Here is a 13,904-nt window from a genome sequence, read left to right on the forward strand (position 1 = left end):
TTTCCACAAAACTCCATCTAAAATTGTTGAATGAGTTTCCTGTAAACAATAGATATTATATTCCTTCTCTTTTAGCCAGGTAAATATTGATAGTCTTTTCTTATTATCTGCTAAGCCTTTACAACTATAACTAGCTACACTAATTTAATGAGACACAAGTTTAAATTCTATTCATCATATCTATGTTTATAAACGTACAATTAAGAAGTAACATGATGATTGAGTGTCTATGCAGCTGTACCATGATATTTGCATTGCTACTAAGTAAAGGGTCACTACTATGAAGAATCTCAAATATAAAATATGTTTTGATTTGTTTGGTTACTACATGATTCCATATGTGCTATTTCATAGTTTTGATGTCTTCACTATTATTCTACAATGTAGAAAATAGTAAAAATACAGAAAAACCCTTGAATGAGTAGGTGTGTCCAAACTTTTGAATGTTACTATACATTTGAAAAACATTACAATACAATACATTCGTAACAGATTTCACAACATATTAAGTGCGTGCCCTCATATTAAGTGTGTTTTTTTGTGATTATACTGTACATGCTATAGTGTCACTCAATGAGTGAGATTCAACCTTAAAAATGGTATGAATTTGTCATGTATACAGCACAAATAAGGAGCCCTTGCTGGCTATATCTCTAAGTATTGATGTGAGTAGGAAGCAATAATAGCTTTAAGCATAGCAGCAGGAAGTAAGGGTGCTGAGGGGGCTGCATACTGTATATAAAAAAAATACATTTGTGCACTAGGATGTTATTACTCCTGTATGAGCAGTCAGCAGAGCAGAGAAAATCTGCCCCCCCCCGTCGACAGCACCCCCACAACATCTTCCCGCGGCCTCTGAGTGTCTTTATCTGACTCAACTCTTTTGTCACAGCTATCTCACTCAACATTACATACAAGTGTTCATTTCCTGTAGATGAATCATCATCAATAATGTATTTGGTTATCAAATGACTCTCTGATTGGAGCCTGCATGCATGGGGTTAGTAGGCCGGGGATGAGGGTGTACAGATATACAGACATGTAACAGTAAGGTTAAGTGTCCCTGTCGTGTACCTCCTCTCTCTGCTCATACTGGCTGATGATGTGTTTGAGTTTGTCTGCCAGGTTGGTGTTCTCCGAACACAGCTTGTTGTTGCGGTTACTGTGCTGCTCGATCTGAGCCTGGATGTCTGTCAGCGTGCTCTGGAAGTGAGTGGTGATCTCTCTGCGCTTCTCCTCATCCTCACGACAACGCGCAAGGGTCTCCTCCTGAGGGAGAGGGAGGGGGAGAGGGAGAGAGAGAGACATTCAGACTTTAGTCAACCTCCAACACAACCCTCTCATAAAGTTGCTGGGGTCAGGTTTGTGAAATGCCAGTTTCCAGACTCAGCTTACTGAGAAGCAAGCCAAGCATTGCCAGAGTTTCTATATTAAGACATGGCTGTTTATTTTACAAATGACACAGGCGTAAGCTCCCACATGGGAAATGTAACTCAATTCAACCTGCAGCTAAGTGCTCAAAGACAGAGCTCCTACCACTGAAGTAGCAAAGCACATTAACGCCACTCCTCCTCAGACTACCAGATGACAAGACATGATGTTCCACTTTCAACAGCTGTCACATTCCCATTCAAATCGGCACATTTGGATTTACTTTGCATGTACTAACAATGTTCATTTTTGCATAATGATTGCTGCATATCAATCGGTTATACCCAATAGTCAAATGATAACCCTAACTCTGCTTCCACCCTGATTTCCTATGGACATTGAAATGTGAAGATGTTAGAAGGAAAGAGATGGATGTGTCAAGGCTTTAGAGCTTTAGCCCATCAGGGGAGGGCCGCGCCCATCCTCTGCTTGTGCCTCTGAGCCTTTTTCTCTTGCCTTTGATTTATAGTCGAAGGGCAGATGCCACAAAAGACCAATGAGACCATCCCTCTTGTCAGAGAGCCACGACACCTGTGCCCTGTGTTTGAGGGGTCTCCTCCCAAGGCCTGAGTGTGAATCACACACATACTAACACACACACACGGCGCAGTGTGGCAGTGAGAGACAACAGAGGTCCTCCAAGTGTAGAGAGACGGGGTGTCCAATTACCTCCCCAGGGGAGAAGAACGGGAGATGAAATACGTCCCAGAGGTTGTGTAAGTGGTACACAATAGACAGGATACTGATCCAGTGAAAAAGGTCCATTTGTTTACAGATCATTGAGCATTATGCCATTAATGACCAATAGGGTGAATTATAAATTATTCATAAACAAATCAAATGCCCATTTAATCATACTGTGTACATAACTGTTGGCTGTGAATCAAAGAATACGTGAACACTGGGTTCAGTGATGCTGAATTAAGGGATAAACTTAATCAAAACCGGAGATTTAGCCGAAGAGGTTTCACATTAAGAGGACTAACAGCAGTGGCAATACAATATAAATCTTTGATTATGCTAAACCTGTGACCTTTGCTTAAGCATGTGGCCAAATTAGGTAGTGCTATTGGTCATGGACTTTCTTTGAAACCTTACAGACAAACTGCTTATAATGGGATGACTAAACATTTGTCAAATCTATTATTTATAGATGTAACAGGACACTCAAGCATGTAAGGGCTAATTGAGCTATGACTCTCTGACATTGAGAACACTCTGACTCAGGGAAGAGAGTCAAGGCCTTTTGGAAGTGGCCCCTTTAGCCATCTAACTTTTAGAATGAAAATACCAGTAGTTTAAGAAATAAAATCAAATGTACAGTGGACAGTAAGTATAGTTGACAAGCATTGACAGTAACATTTTCTCTCTCCTGCGTTTGATGTCCTATTTCACTCATCAAGTCTATTTGAGTTTCAATACTCACAGCTACCAACAGTGAGACATCAATAGATCAGTTGATTAAACATACTGTAAGAGGCTGGTAGATTGTTGCTCTGCTCCCCTGCTGTGTATTGGAGTCCACTAAAGGCATCCGTATGGTTCCCATCCGAAACAGTTCGGAACAGTTTGTACATACAGTACCAGTCAAAAGTTTGGACACACCTACTCATTCAATGGTTTTTCTTTATTTTTTACTATTTTCTACATTGTAGATTAATAGTGAAGACATCAAAACTATGAAATAACATATAGGAAATCATGTTGTTACCAAAAAGTGTTAAACAAATCAAAATATATTTGAGATTCTTCAAAGTAGCCACCCTTTGCCTTGATGACCTACACTGGCCCTTCTTTGGACACTGTGTTAACAACCCTCCAGACGAGCTTCAATGCCATACAACTCTCCTTCCGTGGCCTCCAACTGCTCTTAAATGCAAGTAAAGCTAAATGCATGCTCTTCAACTGATAGTTGCTCGCACCTGCCCGCCCGTCTATTATCACTACTCTGGACGGTTCTGACTTAGAATATGTGGACAACTACAAATACCCAGGTGTCTGGTTAGACTGTAAGCTCTCCTTCCAGACTCACATTAAAACTCTCCAATCCAAAATTAGAATCAGCTTCCTATTTCGCAACAGAGCATCCTTAACACATGCTGCCAAACATACCCTCGTAAAACTGACTATCTTACCGATCCTTGACTTCGGCAATGTCATTTACAAAATAGCCTCCAACACTCTACTCAGCAAATTGGATGTAGTCTTTCACAGTGCCATCCATTTTGTCACCAAAGCCCCATATACTACCCACAACTGCGACCTGTATGCTCTCGTTGTCTGGCCCTCGCTTCATATTCGTCGCCAAACCAACTGGCTCCAGGTCATCTATAAGTCTTTTATAGGTAAAGCCCCAGCTTATTTCAGCTCACTGGTCACCATAGCAGCACCCACCCGTAGCACACGCTCCAGCAGGTATAGTTCACTGGTCATCCCCAAAGCCAACTGGCCACCTTTCCTTCCAGTTGTCTGCTGCCAATGACTGGAACGAATTGCAAAAATCACTGAAGCTGGAGACTCATATCTTCCTCACTAACTTTAAGCATCAGCTGTCAGAGCAGCTTACAGATCATTGCACCTGTACATAGCCCATTTGTAATTAGCCCACCCAACTACCTCATCCCCATATTGTTATTTATTTGTTTTGCTCCTTTGCACCCCAGTATCTCTACTTGCACATTCATCTTCTGCACATCTATCACTCCAGTGTTTAATAGATAAATTGTAATTATTTCGCCACTACGGCCTATTTATTGCCTTACCTCCCTAATCTTACTTAATTTGCACACACTGTATATAGACTTTTCTATGGTGTTATTGACTGTACGTTTGTTTATTCCATGTGTAACTCTGTGTTGTTGTTTGTGTCGCACTGCTTTGCTTAATCTTGGCCAGGTCGCAGTTGTAAATGAGAACTTGTTCTCAACTGGCATACCTGGTTAAATAAAGATAAATATACAGTATATATATATTTTTTAAATGACAACTTTGCACACTCTTGGCATTCTCTCAAACAGCTTTATGAGGTCATCACCTGGAATGCATTTCAAATAACAGGTGTGCCTTGTTAAAAGTTAATTTAATGCTTTTGAGACAATCAGTTGTGTTGTGACAAGGTAGGGGTGGTATACAGAAGATAGCCATATTTGGAAAAAGACCAAGTCCATATTATGGCAAGAACATAATGACAGGGAAACGACAGTCCATCATTACTTTAAGACATGAAGGTCAGTCAATCCTGGAAAATGTCAAGAAATTTTTGCGTTTCTTCAAGTGCAGTCGCAAAAACCATCAAGCGCTATGATGAGACTGGCTCTCATGAGGACCGACACAGGAACAGAAGACCCAGAGTTACCTCTGCTGCAGAGGATAAGTTCATTAGAGTTACCTGGGCCTCAGATTTCAGCCAAAATAAATGCTTCACATAGTTCAAGTAACAGACACATCTCAACATCAACTTCTCAGAGGAGACTACTTGAATCAGGCCTTCATGGTCAAATTGCAGCAAAGAAAACACTACTAAAGGACACCAATAAGAAGAAGAGACTTGCTTGGGCCAAGAAACACAAGCAATGGACATTAGACTGGTTGAAGTCTGTCCTTTGGTCTGATTATTCCAAATTTGCGATTTTTGGTTCCAACTGAAGTGTCTTTATGAGATGCAGAATAGGTGAATGGATGATCTCCACATGTGTGGTTCCCACCGTGAAGCATGAAGGAGGAGGTGTGGGGGTGCTTTGCTGGTGAAACTGTCAGTGATTTATTTAGAATTCAAGGCACATTTAACCAGCATGGCTACCACAGCATTCTGCAGCAATACGCCATCCCATCTAGTTTGCACTTAGTGGGACTATCATTTGTCTTTCAACAGGACAATGACCCAACACACCTCCAGGCTGTGTAAGGGCTATTTGACCTGTAAGGAGAGTGATGGAGTGCTGCATCAGATGACCTGGCCTCCACAATCACCCGACCTCAACTCAATTGAGAAAGTTTGGGATGAGTTGGACCGCAGAGTGAAGGATAAACAGTCAATAAGTGCTCGGCATATATGAGAACTCCTTCAAGACTGTTGGAAAAGCATTCCATGTGAAGCTGGTTGAGAATATTAAGAGTGTGCAAAGCAGTCATCAAGGCAAAGGGTTGCTTTATTTATTTATTTATATTATTTTACCCTTATTTTACCAGGTAAGTTGACTGAGAACACATTCTCATTTACAGCAACGACCTGGGGAATGGTTACAGGGGAAAGTAGGGGGGATGAAAGAGCTAATTGTAAACTGGGGATGATTCGGTGGCCATGATGGTATGAAGGCCAGATGACACTGGGCCAGATGACACTGGGGTTAAGTAGAATTTTCTACTTTGAAGAATCTCAAATATAAAATCCTACATATGTTATTTCATAGTGTTGATGTCTTCACTATTATTCTACAATGTAGAAAATATTAAAAATTAAAGAAATACCCTTGAATGAGTAGGTCTGTCCAAACATTTGACTGGTACTGTATATTAAGACAACATTTTGTAGCATTTTTGTTCATTTTGGTCTATGGTAAGGGTTTTCGGCTGTTCATACACACAAACAATGTTCTCAAGGCAAGCTGAAGTTTGGAGCCAAAGTCTACGCAACTTCATCTGTCATTGGTCAACAGTAGGGATTCGTCAATTAAGTGTTTGTTGTCATTCAATGATAGACAACTAATTTTCATGCCAATTTTGTTCACCTGAGAAATACTGCACCAAACATCTTAGTTAGATATGTAAAATTGCGCGACTAAGATCTCCTCTGTGAAAACTTCAAAATTAATGACAGATTTCTTGAGTTATTTTAGAGCCGAGCAGTGAGCATCAACCCACCTTCAGGGTCTTGAACCCATAATGTCGAGTAGATTAGTGTAGTGATGGAGCCGAACAGTTATCACCCACCTTGAGGGTCTTGTTGTGCCTCTGGAGTTCCTTGCAGAGGCCCTCCAGTTTGCTGTGGGCCAGGATGGCTCTGCTGTGCTCGTACTGGAGCTGGTCCCTCTCCTTCCCCATGTGGCCCTGCTTCTTCTGAAGGAACTTCAGCTGCTTCTGCTCCCCTCGCCGCTCCTCCAGCTGTGGACCATGCAGACAGATGTACCATATACATTGCACTGCCTTTCAGCCTCTGCCCTCTGTTCAGACTTGGGCTGTCTAAGCTGCTTTTGACTAAAATAATAAAAACATGTCCTAAGAGGATTTGGTATGGCTGGGTGGGTGGATGGGTATATATTTGTTTCATCTCAACATCTCTTTAGGTTTGTCTCTTTCTTTTTCCTGGTGATACTATGCACTGTATATGTAGGTACTGTCCAATTACTACACATGAAGCAGACTGGTAGGCGATGTCTTTGGTAATATTATTCATAATGCCTAGTGTTCCTGATGTTGCCTTGTTGAGGAATTACAGAGCCATGTTGCAGCTAGCTGTCTTATTATGGAATACGGCCTTTGCGTTCATATTCGCCTTTGCAGCCAGAGGCGCAGAATATTTAGGTCATCATGGTACGAGACTGAACCACTTTCAAGATCTCACTAGGCACTCTCTGTTTTCCCTGTTGATTCATGTGTGCTTTTATTTGTTTCCTTTCAACTTTCCCTGGTCTGTTTTATTGCTGCTGGTTCCTGCTGTGCTGAAGGACTCTACTCTCTGGTGTGCTGATAGAGGGGAGAAGAGAACACTCACCAGTTCGGCATACTTCTTGAGTAGAGCATCCAGTTTCTCTTCTGGCGTGCACAGCTTGTTCAAACTTTGCATTAGAAGCGTGCCCTCCTTTCCTGTGTGGATAGAGAGAAATCGTGTAGTGTTTGTTTCCATTTGGACAGGCACTAGAAAAAGAAAGATGAAAAAAGGCCAACAGGGATCATTCTATAAATGGTTTCAAAATAAATACTTTTCTGAAGCAATTTCCCCTGCATGAAAGCTCTTGCATCTTGACACCTATGGCTTTGGAAAAGCAAATAAAATCAAATGGCTGAAAATGCGTAACCAAGATTTGTATTACCCTCTGTTGCTGGCCTGGTTTCATGTTGAGGCAAATAAACTATCTCCAACATCTGCTATTGGTTAGAAAATACACTTTGTGTTGCTCTGAAGCAGGCCTCTCCCCATAGCTTGTGTAACCTGTCCTCAAAACACAGTCTGAACATGGGGCACAACATGGATGGATGTTGAGATACAATAACATGACACTTAAAATGTCTGCTTGTTCTGTGGATAAGCAGTCATGATTTTAAATGATCTTGCCCACTTATACAGTAAGTCTTAGATTCAAAAGAAGATGAAGGAATGACTATATAATAATAATTTGGTGGATGCTTATATTTGTTATATTTCAAACATTTACAAGTGTGTACTATACGCATGTGTGAATTTGATATATATTTTTTTGCATATCCCAACTCCCCCTGAGAGTAGGGTCATGGCCATGGTCTTCCATTATTAACAGCGACTCCTGAGCAATTAAGGTTAAGTGCCTTGCTTAAGTGCACATTGACACATTTTTCACCTTGTCAGCCCAGGGATTCAAACGAGCAACCTTTCAGTTACTGGCCCAACACTCTAACTGCTAGGCTACCTGCCACCCCATTTACAGTGAACAAAAATATAAATGTAAAATGTGTTGGTCCCATGTTTCAGGACAGAAATAAAATATCTCAGAAATGTTCCATACAAAAGCTTATTTCTTTCAAATTTTGTGCACACATTTGTTTACATCCCTGTTAGTGAGCATTTCCCCTTTGCCAAGATAATCCATCCACTGGACAGGTGTGGCATATCAAGAAGCTGATTAAACTGCATGATCATAACACAGGTGCACCTTGTGCCGGGGACAGTAGAGGGCCACTCTAAAATTGTCAGTTTTGTCAACCAACACAATTTCACAGATGTCTCAAGATTTGAGGGAGCGTGCAATAGGCATGCTGACTGCAGGAATGTCCACCAATTTAAATGCACAAAGATGCCGCAACGAGATCCTGAGGCCCATTGTGAGGCCCATTTGTTTAAGGTATCTGCATATCTGTATTTCCAGTAATGTGAAATCCATAGATTAGGGCCTAATGAATTTATTTTCATTGATTGATGTCCTTAAATGAACTGTAACAGTAAAATCTTTGAAATTGTCGCGAACATATTTTTGTTCAGTATATATTTGAAGTCAATGAAAACTATTCTTAAGAGCGATATACATCATTATGTGTCCAATCATTTCTTTTAACACATGTTCTGTCAATTGAATGCTTGTTGAGTGGTAACTAGAATACCTCCTCTGGTCTATCTCAATAGCACCCTGCCCCGTCTTTGCGCTCACAGATACTGTTGTCAGACAACAACAGATTATAGCATAGCTGTGTTGAAATACAAAACCATTCTGATGCTGAATGTAAAGTTGTGGGACTTGACTATGTTTTCTATATATATCAAAGTGTTGATGTTGTCTTTAAAAACAAAACTGCACAATCCAAGTAATGCATGAGGAAAACAAAACATTGACCTCCTTAAATCCACCTACCTAAGCCTTTCAGCAACTTCTTTGCATCCTTGCCTGTGCTGGCGTTCTTGGCGACTGTGACTTCATCAGCTTCCTCTCCGCTTGCCTCCTCTTCCACCTTATCCGTTTCCAGGATGATGCACTGTTTCTCTATCAGGCTGGCTGCGGAGCCATAGGTGTTGATAATTTCGTCCAGCCGACGACCAAACTCCTCCATGGGGTCCATGTGCTGGCCCTCCTGGGGTAGAGGGACCGGGGTCTCTGCTGTGACTGGGGACGGTGGTGGAGTCACACTGGTCTGGGCTGGGATGACCTCTGCAACAGACTGGACGTTGATCTCCATTCTCACAGATGTGGCTGAGAGGGGACAGAGATATAGGATGTTAGATGTCCTACATATACAAAAGTCTGTGGACACCACTTCAAATTAGTGGATATTTCAGCCACACTCGTGGCTGACAGGTGTATAAAATCGAGCACACAGCTATGAAATCTCCATAGACAAACATTGGCAATAGAATGGCCTTACTGAAGAGCTCAGTGACTTTCAACGTGGCACTCTCATAGGATGCCACCTTTCCAACAAGTCAGTTCGCCAAATTGCTGCACTGGTAGAGCTGCCCCCGTCAACTGTAAGTGCTATTATTGAAGTGGAAACATCTAGGAGCAACAACAGCTCACACAAGCTCACAAAACGGGACCACCGAGTGAACTTAACGTAAAAATCGTCTGCAACACTCACTACCGAGTTCCAAACTGCAAAAGCAACGTCAGCACAAGAACCATTGGTCGGGAGCTTCATGAAATGGGTTTCCATGGCCGAGCAGCTTTTAAGATAACCATGCACAATGCCAAGTGTCAACTGGAGTGGTGTAAAGTTTGCCGCCATTGGACTCTGGAGAAGTGGAAACACGTTCTCTGGAGTGATGAATCACACTTCACAATCTGGCAGTCTGACAGACAAATCTGGGTTTGGCGGATGTCTGGAGAACACTACCTGCCCAAATTCATAGAGCCAACTGTAAAGTTTGGTGGAGGAGGAATAATGGTCTGGGGCTGTTTTTCACGGTTTGGGTTAAGCCTCATAGTTCCAGTAACGGGAAATCTTAACATTACAGCAATGACATTCTAGAAGATTCTGTGCTTCTAACTTTGTGACAACAGTTTGGGAAAGGCCCTTTCCTGTTTCAGCATGACAATGCCCTCGTGCACAAAGTGAGGTCCATACAGAATGGTTTGTCAAGGTCGGTGTGGAAGAACTTGACTGGCCTGCACAGAGCCCTGACCTCAACCCCATCGAACACCTTTGGGATGAACGCAGTCTGTGAGCCAGGCCTAATAGCCCAACATCAGTGGCCGACCTCCCTAATCCTCTTGTGGCTGAATGGAAACCAAAAGTCCCCGCAGCAATGTTCCAACATCTAGTGGAAAGCCTTCCCAGAAGAGTGCAGGTTGCTATAGCAGTAAAGGGAGGACCTACCCCATATTAATGCCCATGATTTTGGAATGAGATGTTCGATGAGCAGGTGTCCACATAATTTTGGTAAGGTAGTGTACTACTACCCATGTGGCAGATATGAAGACACATTAGAAAACGAACAAACAAACTGACAACTACACTAATAATACTAACTATACTAAAAAGGTACCTGTGTAATAGTGATGCACGGGATGACTCATATTCGCTGGGCGGACGGTTTTAGGGTCATTCAGGTTTGAATAAAGAGAAGCAATGCCTTTAAAAAAATCCCTAAATGTATAGTTATTGTGCAATTTATATAGGCTTCATTGAGGCTTTTCTTTCACTATTTTAGGCTATCTGGTATTAGTGCATAAGCCTAAACTTCAGGGCTGTAAACGCATCAAATAGCCTACACGGCCAATCTCCAAATAACGCTTTTGGGAACGGGCAGAAAAACTTAACGTCAATCGCAGGCAAAACGGACGTTGTCCAAGTTTAATTCAATAAGACAAAAGCTGAGAAAGGAGAGTTGAAAATAATGAGAAGGGAGGGCCAGAAAAGTAATGTTTGTAAAATATTTGGTGAAGTGGTAAAAGAGGATGATAGCCTTGCCAGCTATGTTATGTGTCATGATTGTGAGGCGCTAAACAAATCTGACAGTCACAAGACGGGACTTCAAATAGGCCTATGGCATGTCAAGGGAACAGTAGCATACTGTTTAGATTGGTTAAATGAAAACTGAAATCTGGCATTGACTAACCAGAATAACCTACTGTTTTTCTGACAAACTACAAAGTCCTCTGATAGTACTAGCCCCGTGCCAATCGACATCCCTGTGTTTTGAGAGAAATGGCTGAGTTTGACAGGTAGCCTATTGCTCACGGTTTGAGCATGAAAACAATAACTGATTTGATGATAAGGACAGATGCTTGGAGACTAGAAGCAACGAGTGTTTTATGTGGAGGATGAGGGCCGCAGTAGGTATATCAGATAGGGGGGAGTGAGGCCCTAGAGGGTTTTAGAATAGGCATCAACCAGTGGGTCTTGTGACGGGTATACAGTGGGTCTTGCGACTGGTATGATGTGTCCTATAAGGAGCATTGGTGGCAAATCTGATGGCCGAATGGTAAAGAACATCTAGCCGCTCGAGAGAACCTTTACCTGTCAATCTATCAATTACGTCTCAGTAATCTAGTATGGGTAGGATGGTCATCTAAATCAGGGTTAGTTTGGCAGCTGGGGTAAAAGAGGAGCGATTACCATAGAGGAAACCAAGTCTAGATTTAACCTTAGCCTGCAGTTTTGATATGTGCTGAGAGAAGGACAGTGTACCGTCTAGCCATACTCCCAAGTATTTGTATAAGCTCTAAACCCTCAGAGGTAGTAATCACACCGGTGGGGAGAGGGGCATTCTTCTTACCAAACCACATAACCTTTGTTTTGGAGGTGTTCAGAACAAGGTTAAGGGCAGAGAAAGCTTTCGGACACTAAGAAAGCTGTGTTGTAGAGCGTTTAACACAACATCCGGGGAGGGGCCAGCTGAGTATAAGACTGTATCATCTGCATATAAATGGAAGAGAGAGCTTCGTACTGCCTGAGCTATGTTGTTGATGTAAATTGAGAAGAGCGTGGGGCCTAGGATTGAGCCTTGGGGTACTCCATTGGTGACAGGCAGTGACTGAGACAGCAGATGTTCTGACTTTATACACTGCACTCTTTGAGAGAGGTGGTTAGCAAACCAGGCCAAAGACCCCTCAGAGACACCAATACTCCTTAGCCGGCCCAGAAGAATGGAATGGTTTACCATATCTAAAGCTTTGGCCAAGTCAATAATAATAGCAGCACAATATTGCTTAGAATCAACAGCAATGGTGACCTGTGTACCACTTGCCTAAATCTAAAACAAGATCTCCAAACTGTAATATCTCTTTGTTAATCTAAAAGATTAACATTTTCTGAAAGAAAACTAAAAAAATGTACATTTGTAATATTTAATCTGATGTTTAAGCTTCTCTTAGACTGAATACTAGGTATAGTATTAATTCTCAGTAAAGTAACTTTCAGTCTGATGCATGTGGAACAAATCACTGTGGGTGGTGAAAAATAGCACAAAACCCAATAGCCTGTCAGGAGTCAGGAAACAATACCAATGTGAGAATTTAAATCTGCCCTGTCACAAATACACCTCAGGCCCAGCAGCCTCCCTTCCCACTTCTCTATTTGATTTAATACAGAATTAATTTAAAGCATCCAGAGGTTGTTTATCCCTCAGCTCTATTGCTACATGACTGCTCCCAGCTTATCAGGATAAAATTAGCCCTAGTCCCCCCCCACCCCCCTGCAGCCCCTTTCCCTCTCCCACCCTCCCTGCTTCCAGCGGACAGGCACATGGCACCTGTTCTGAGGCCTCACTCTATTTTAGGAGCCTCTAAATATGGTCAAGCTATTTGTTATTCCAGCCACGTATCTGTTGATGTCGATGACGGCACTTTTAATGTAGAAGTGTGAAAAACACAGTTGACATTATGTTCTAAATGTCTACATTCATTCTTTGTTAGCTGATAATACATCTGATGAGATGACATATATATTTTTAAAGACAATGTGTTTCAGTTGATGATTTCGAATAGATCATAACCTCCTCTGATAATGTTGAATAAACAACACAAATCAAAAAACACTGAATAATTCAGTGTGACTTCAGACCAAACTAACACAGGAGAATACTTCACCACCAACTCAATTCACCATAATGATACAGAATCGTTAGCTTACACTACATAAGTTACACAGGTCACACTAGCACAACACATTTGTCACTATGATCCGAAGGTAAAGCCAAAGACAACTCATCAACTTTGTCACCACACATCATGAAGCAGTGTTTTACTAATCATCAGAACTAAACAGGGCAGATAGACATAGCTCAAAGAAAAGTCCACCAAAAACTCAAACTTTACATAGAATTTCTGTACCTGAACAGTGTGTAAAAGTGTTTGGGAAATCCACTTACCAGGTCCAGGGGATAGAAAGATAAAAGTGAAGAGGGTCCAACAAGACTCTGGTGACTGAGGCAACAGCTGTGACAGGCAAGCCCCTCAAAATAACTTCCTGCAACTCAACTCTGCTCACATCAAGTGGAGAAGCTGTCAGCGTATGAGGGGCCACAATAATAGCCTTTCTGATCAGGCTTTGCTGGAGGGCAGCTCAAAGGCCCACCCTTGCCTGTCCTTCCTGGAATCTCCAGGGGCTGTTTTTAAAGAAAGGTTTGGTGCAGTTTTACCGTGCAAGTTTGGATTGTCTGGTTATTATAGCTCTTGTTTAGGGCACTGAGTTTTTCCTTACCATGTCATCTAGATGGCTCATAACTAGGGCCCAGTTGTTCTATATATACAAAAGTATTTGGACACCCCTTCAAATTAGTGGATTCGGCTATTTCAGCCACACTCATTGCTGATAGGTGTTTAACATCGAGCACACAGCCACACAATCAC

At 41.9% G+C, this 13,904-nt stretch overlaps 1 protein-coding gene across 2 annotated transcripts in view; it reads right to left on the reverse strand.

Moving 5' to 3' along the window:
- The window catches only part of txlnba (taxilin beta a), a 30,567-nt gene extending 17,030 nt beyond the window's left edge, over window positions 1–13,537 (reverse strand). For both annotated transcript variants that reach the window (XM_065008773.1, XM_029631380.2), the window contains exons 1-5: window positions 13,424–13,537; window positions 8,970–9,305; window positions 7,142–7,233; window positions 6,361–6,531; window positions 1,075–1,269 (exon numbers count right to left, since the gene is read on the reverse strand). In XM_065008773.1, coding sequence (XP_064864845.1) covers window positions 1,075–1,269; window positions 6,361–6,531; window positions 7,142–7,233; window positions 8,970–9,291 — 780 coding nt within the window. In that variant the 5' untranslated portion in view covers window positions 9,292–9,305; window positions 13,424–13,537. The remainder of the gene's footprint in view (window positions 1–1,074; window positions 1,270–6,360; window positions 6,532–7,141; window positions 7,234–8,969; window positions 9,306–13,423) is intronic.
- Between the last annotated feature and the right edge of the window lie 367 nt (window positions 13,538–13,904).

This window comes from Oncorhynchus nerka, linkage group LG24 (assembly GCF_034236695.1).
Source record: "Oncorhynchus nerka isolate Pitt River linkage group LG24, Oner_Uvic_2.0, whole genome shotgun sequence".
Classification (NCBI taxonomy): Eukaryota; Metazoa; Chordata; class Actinopteri; order Salmoniformes; family Salmonidae; genus Oncorhynchus; species Oncorhynchus nerka.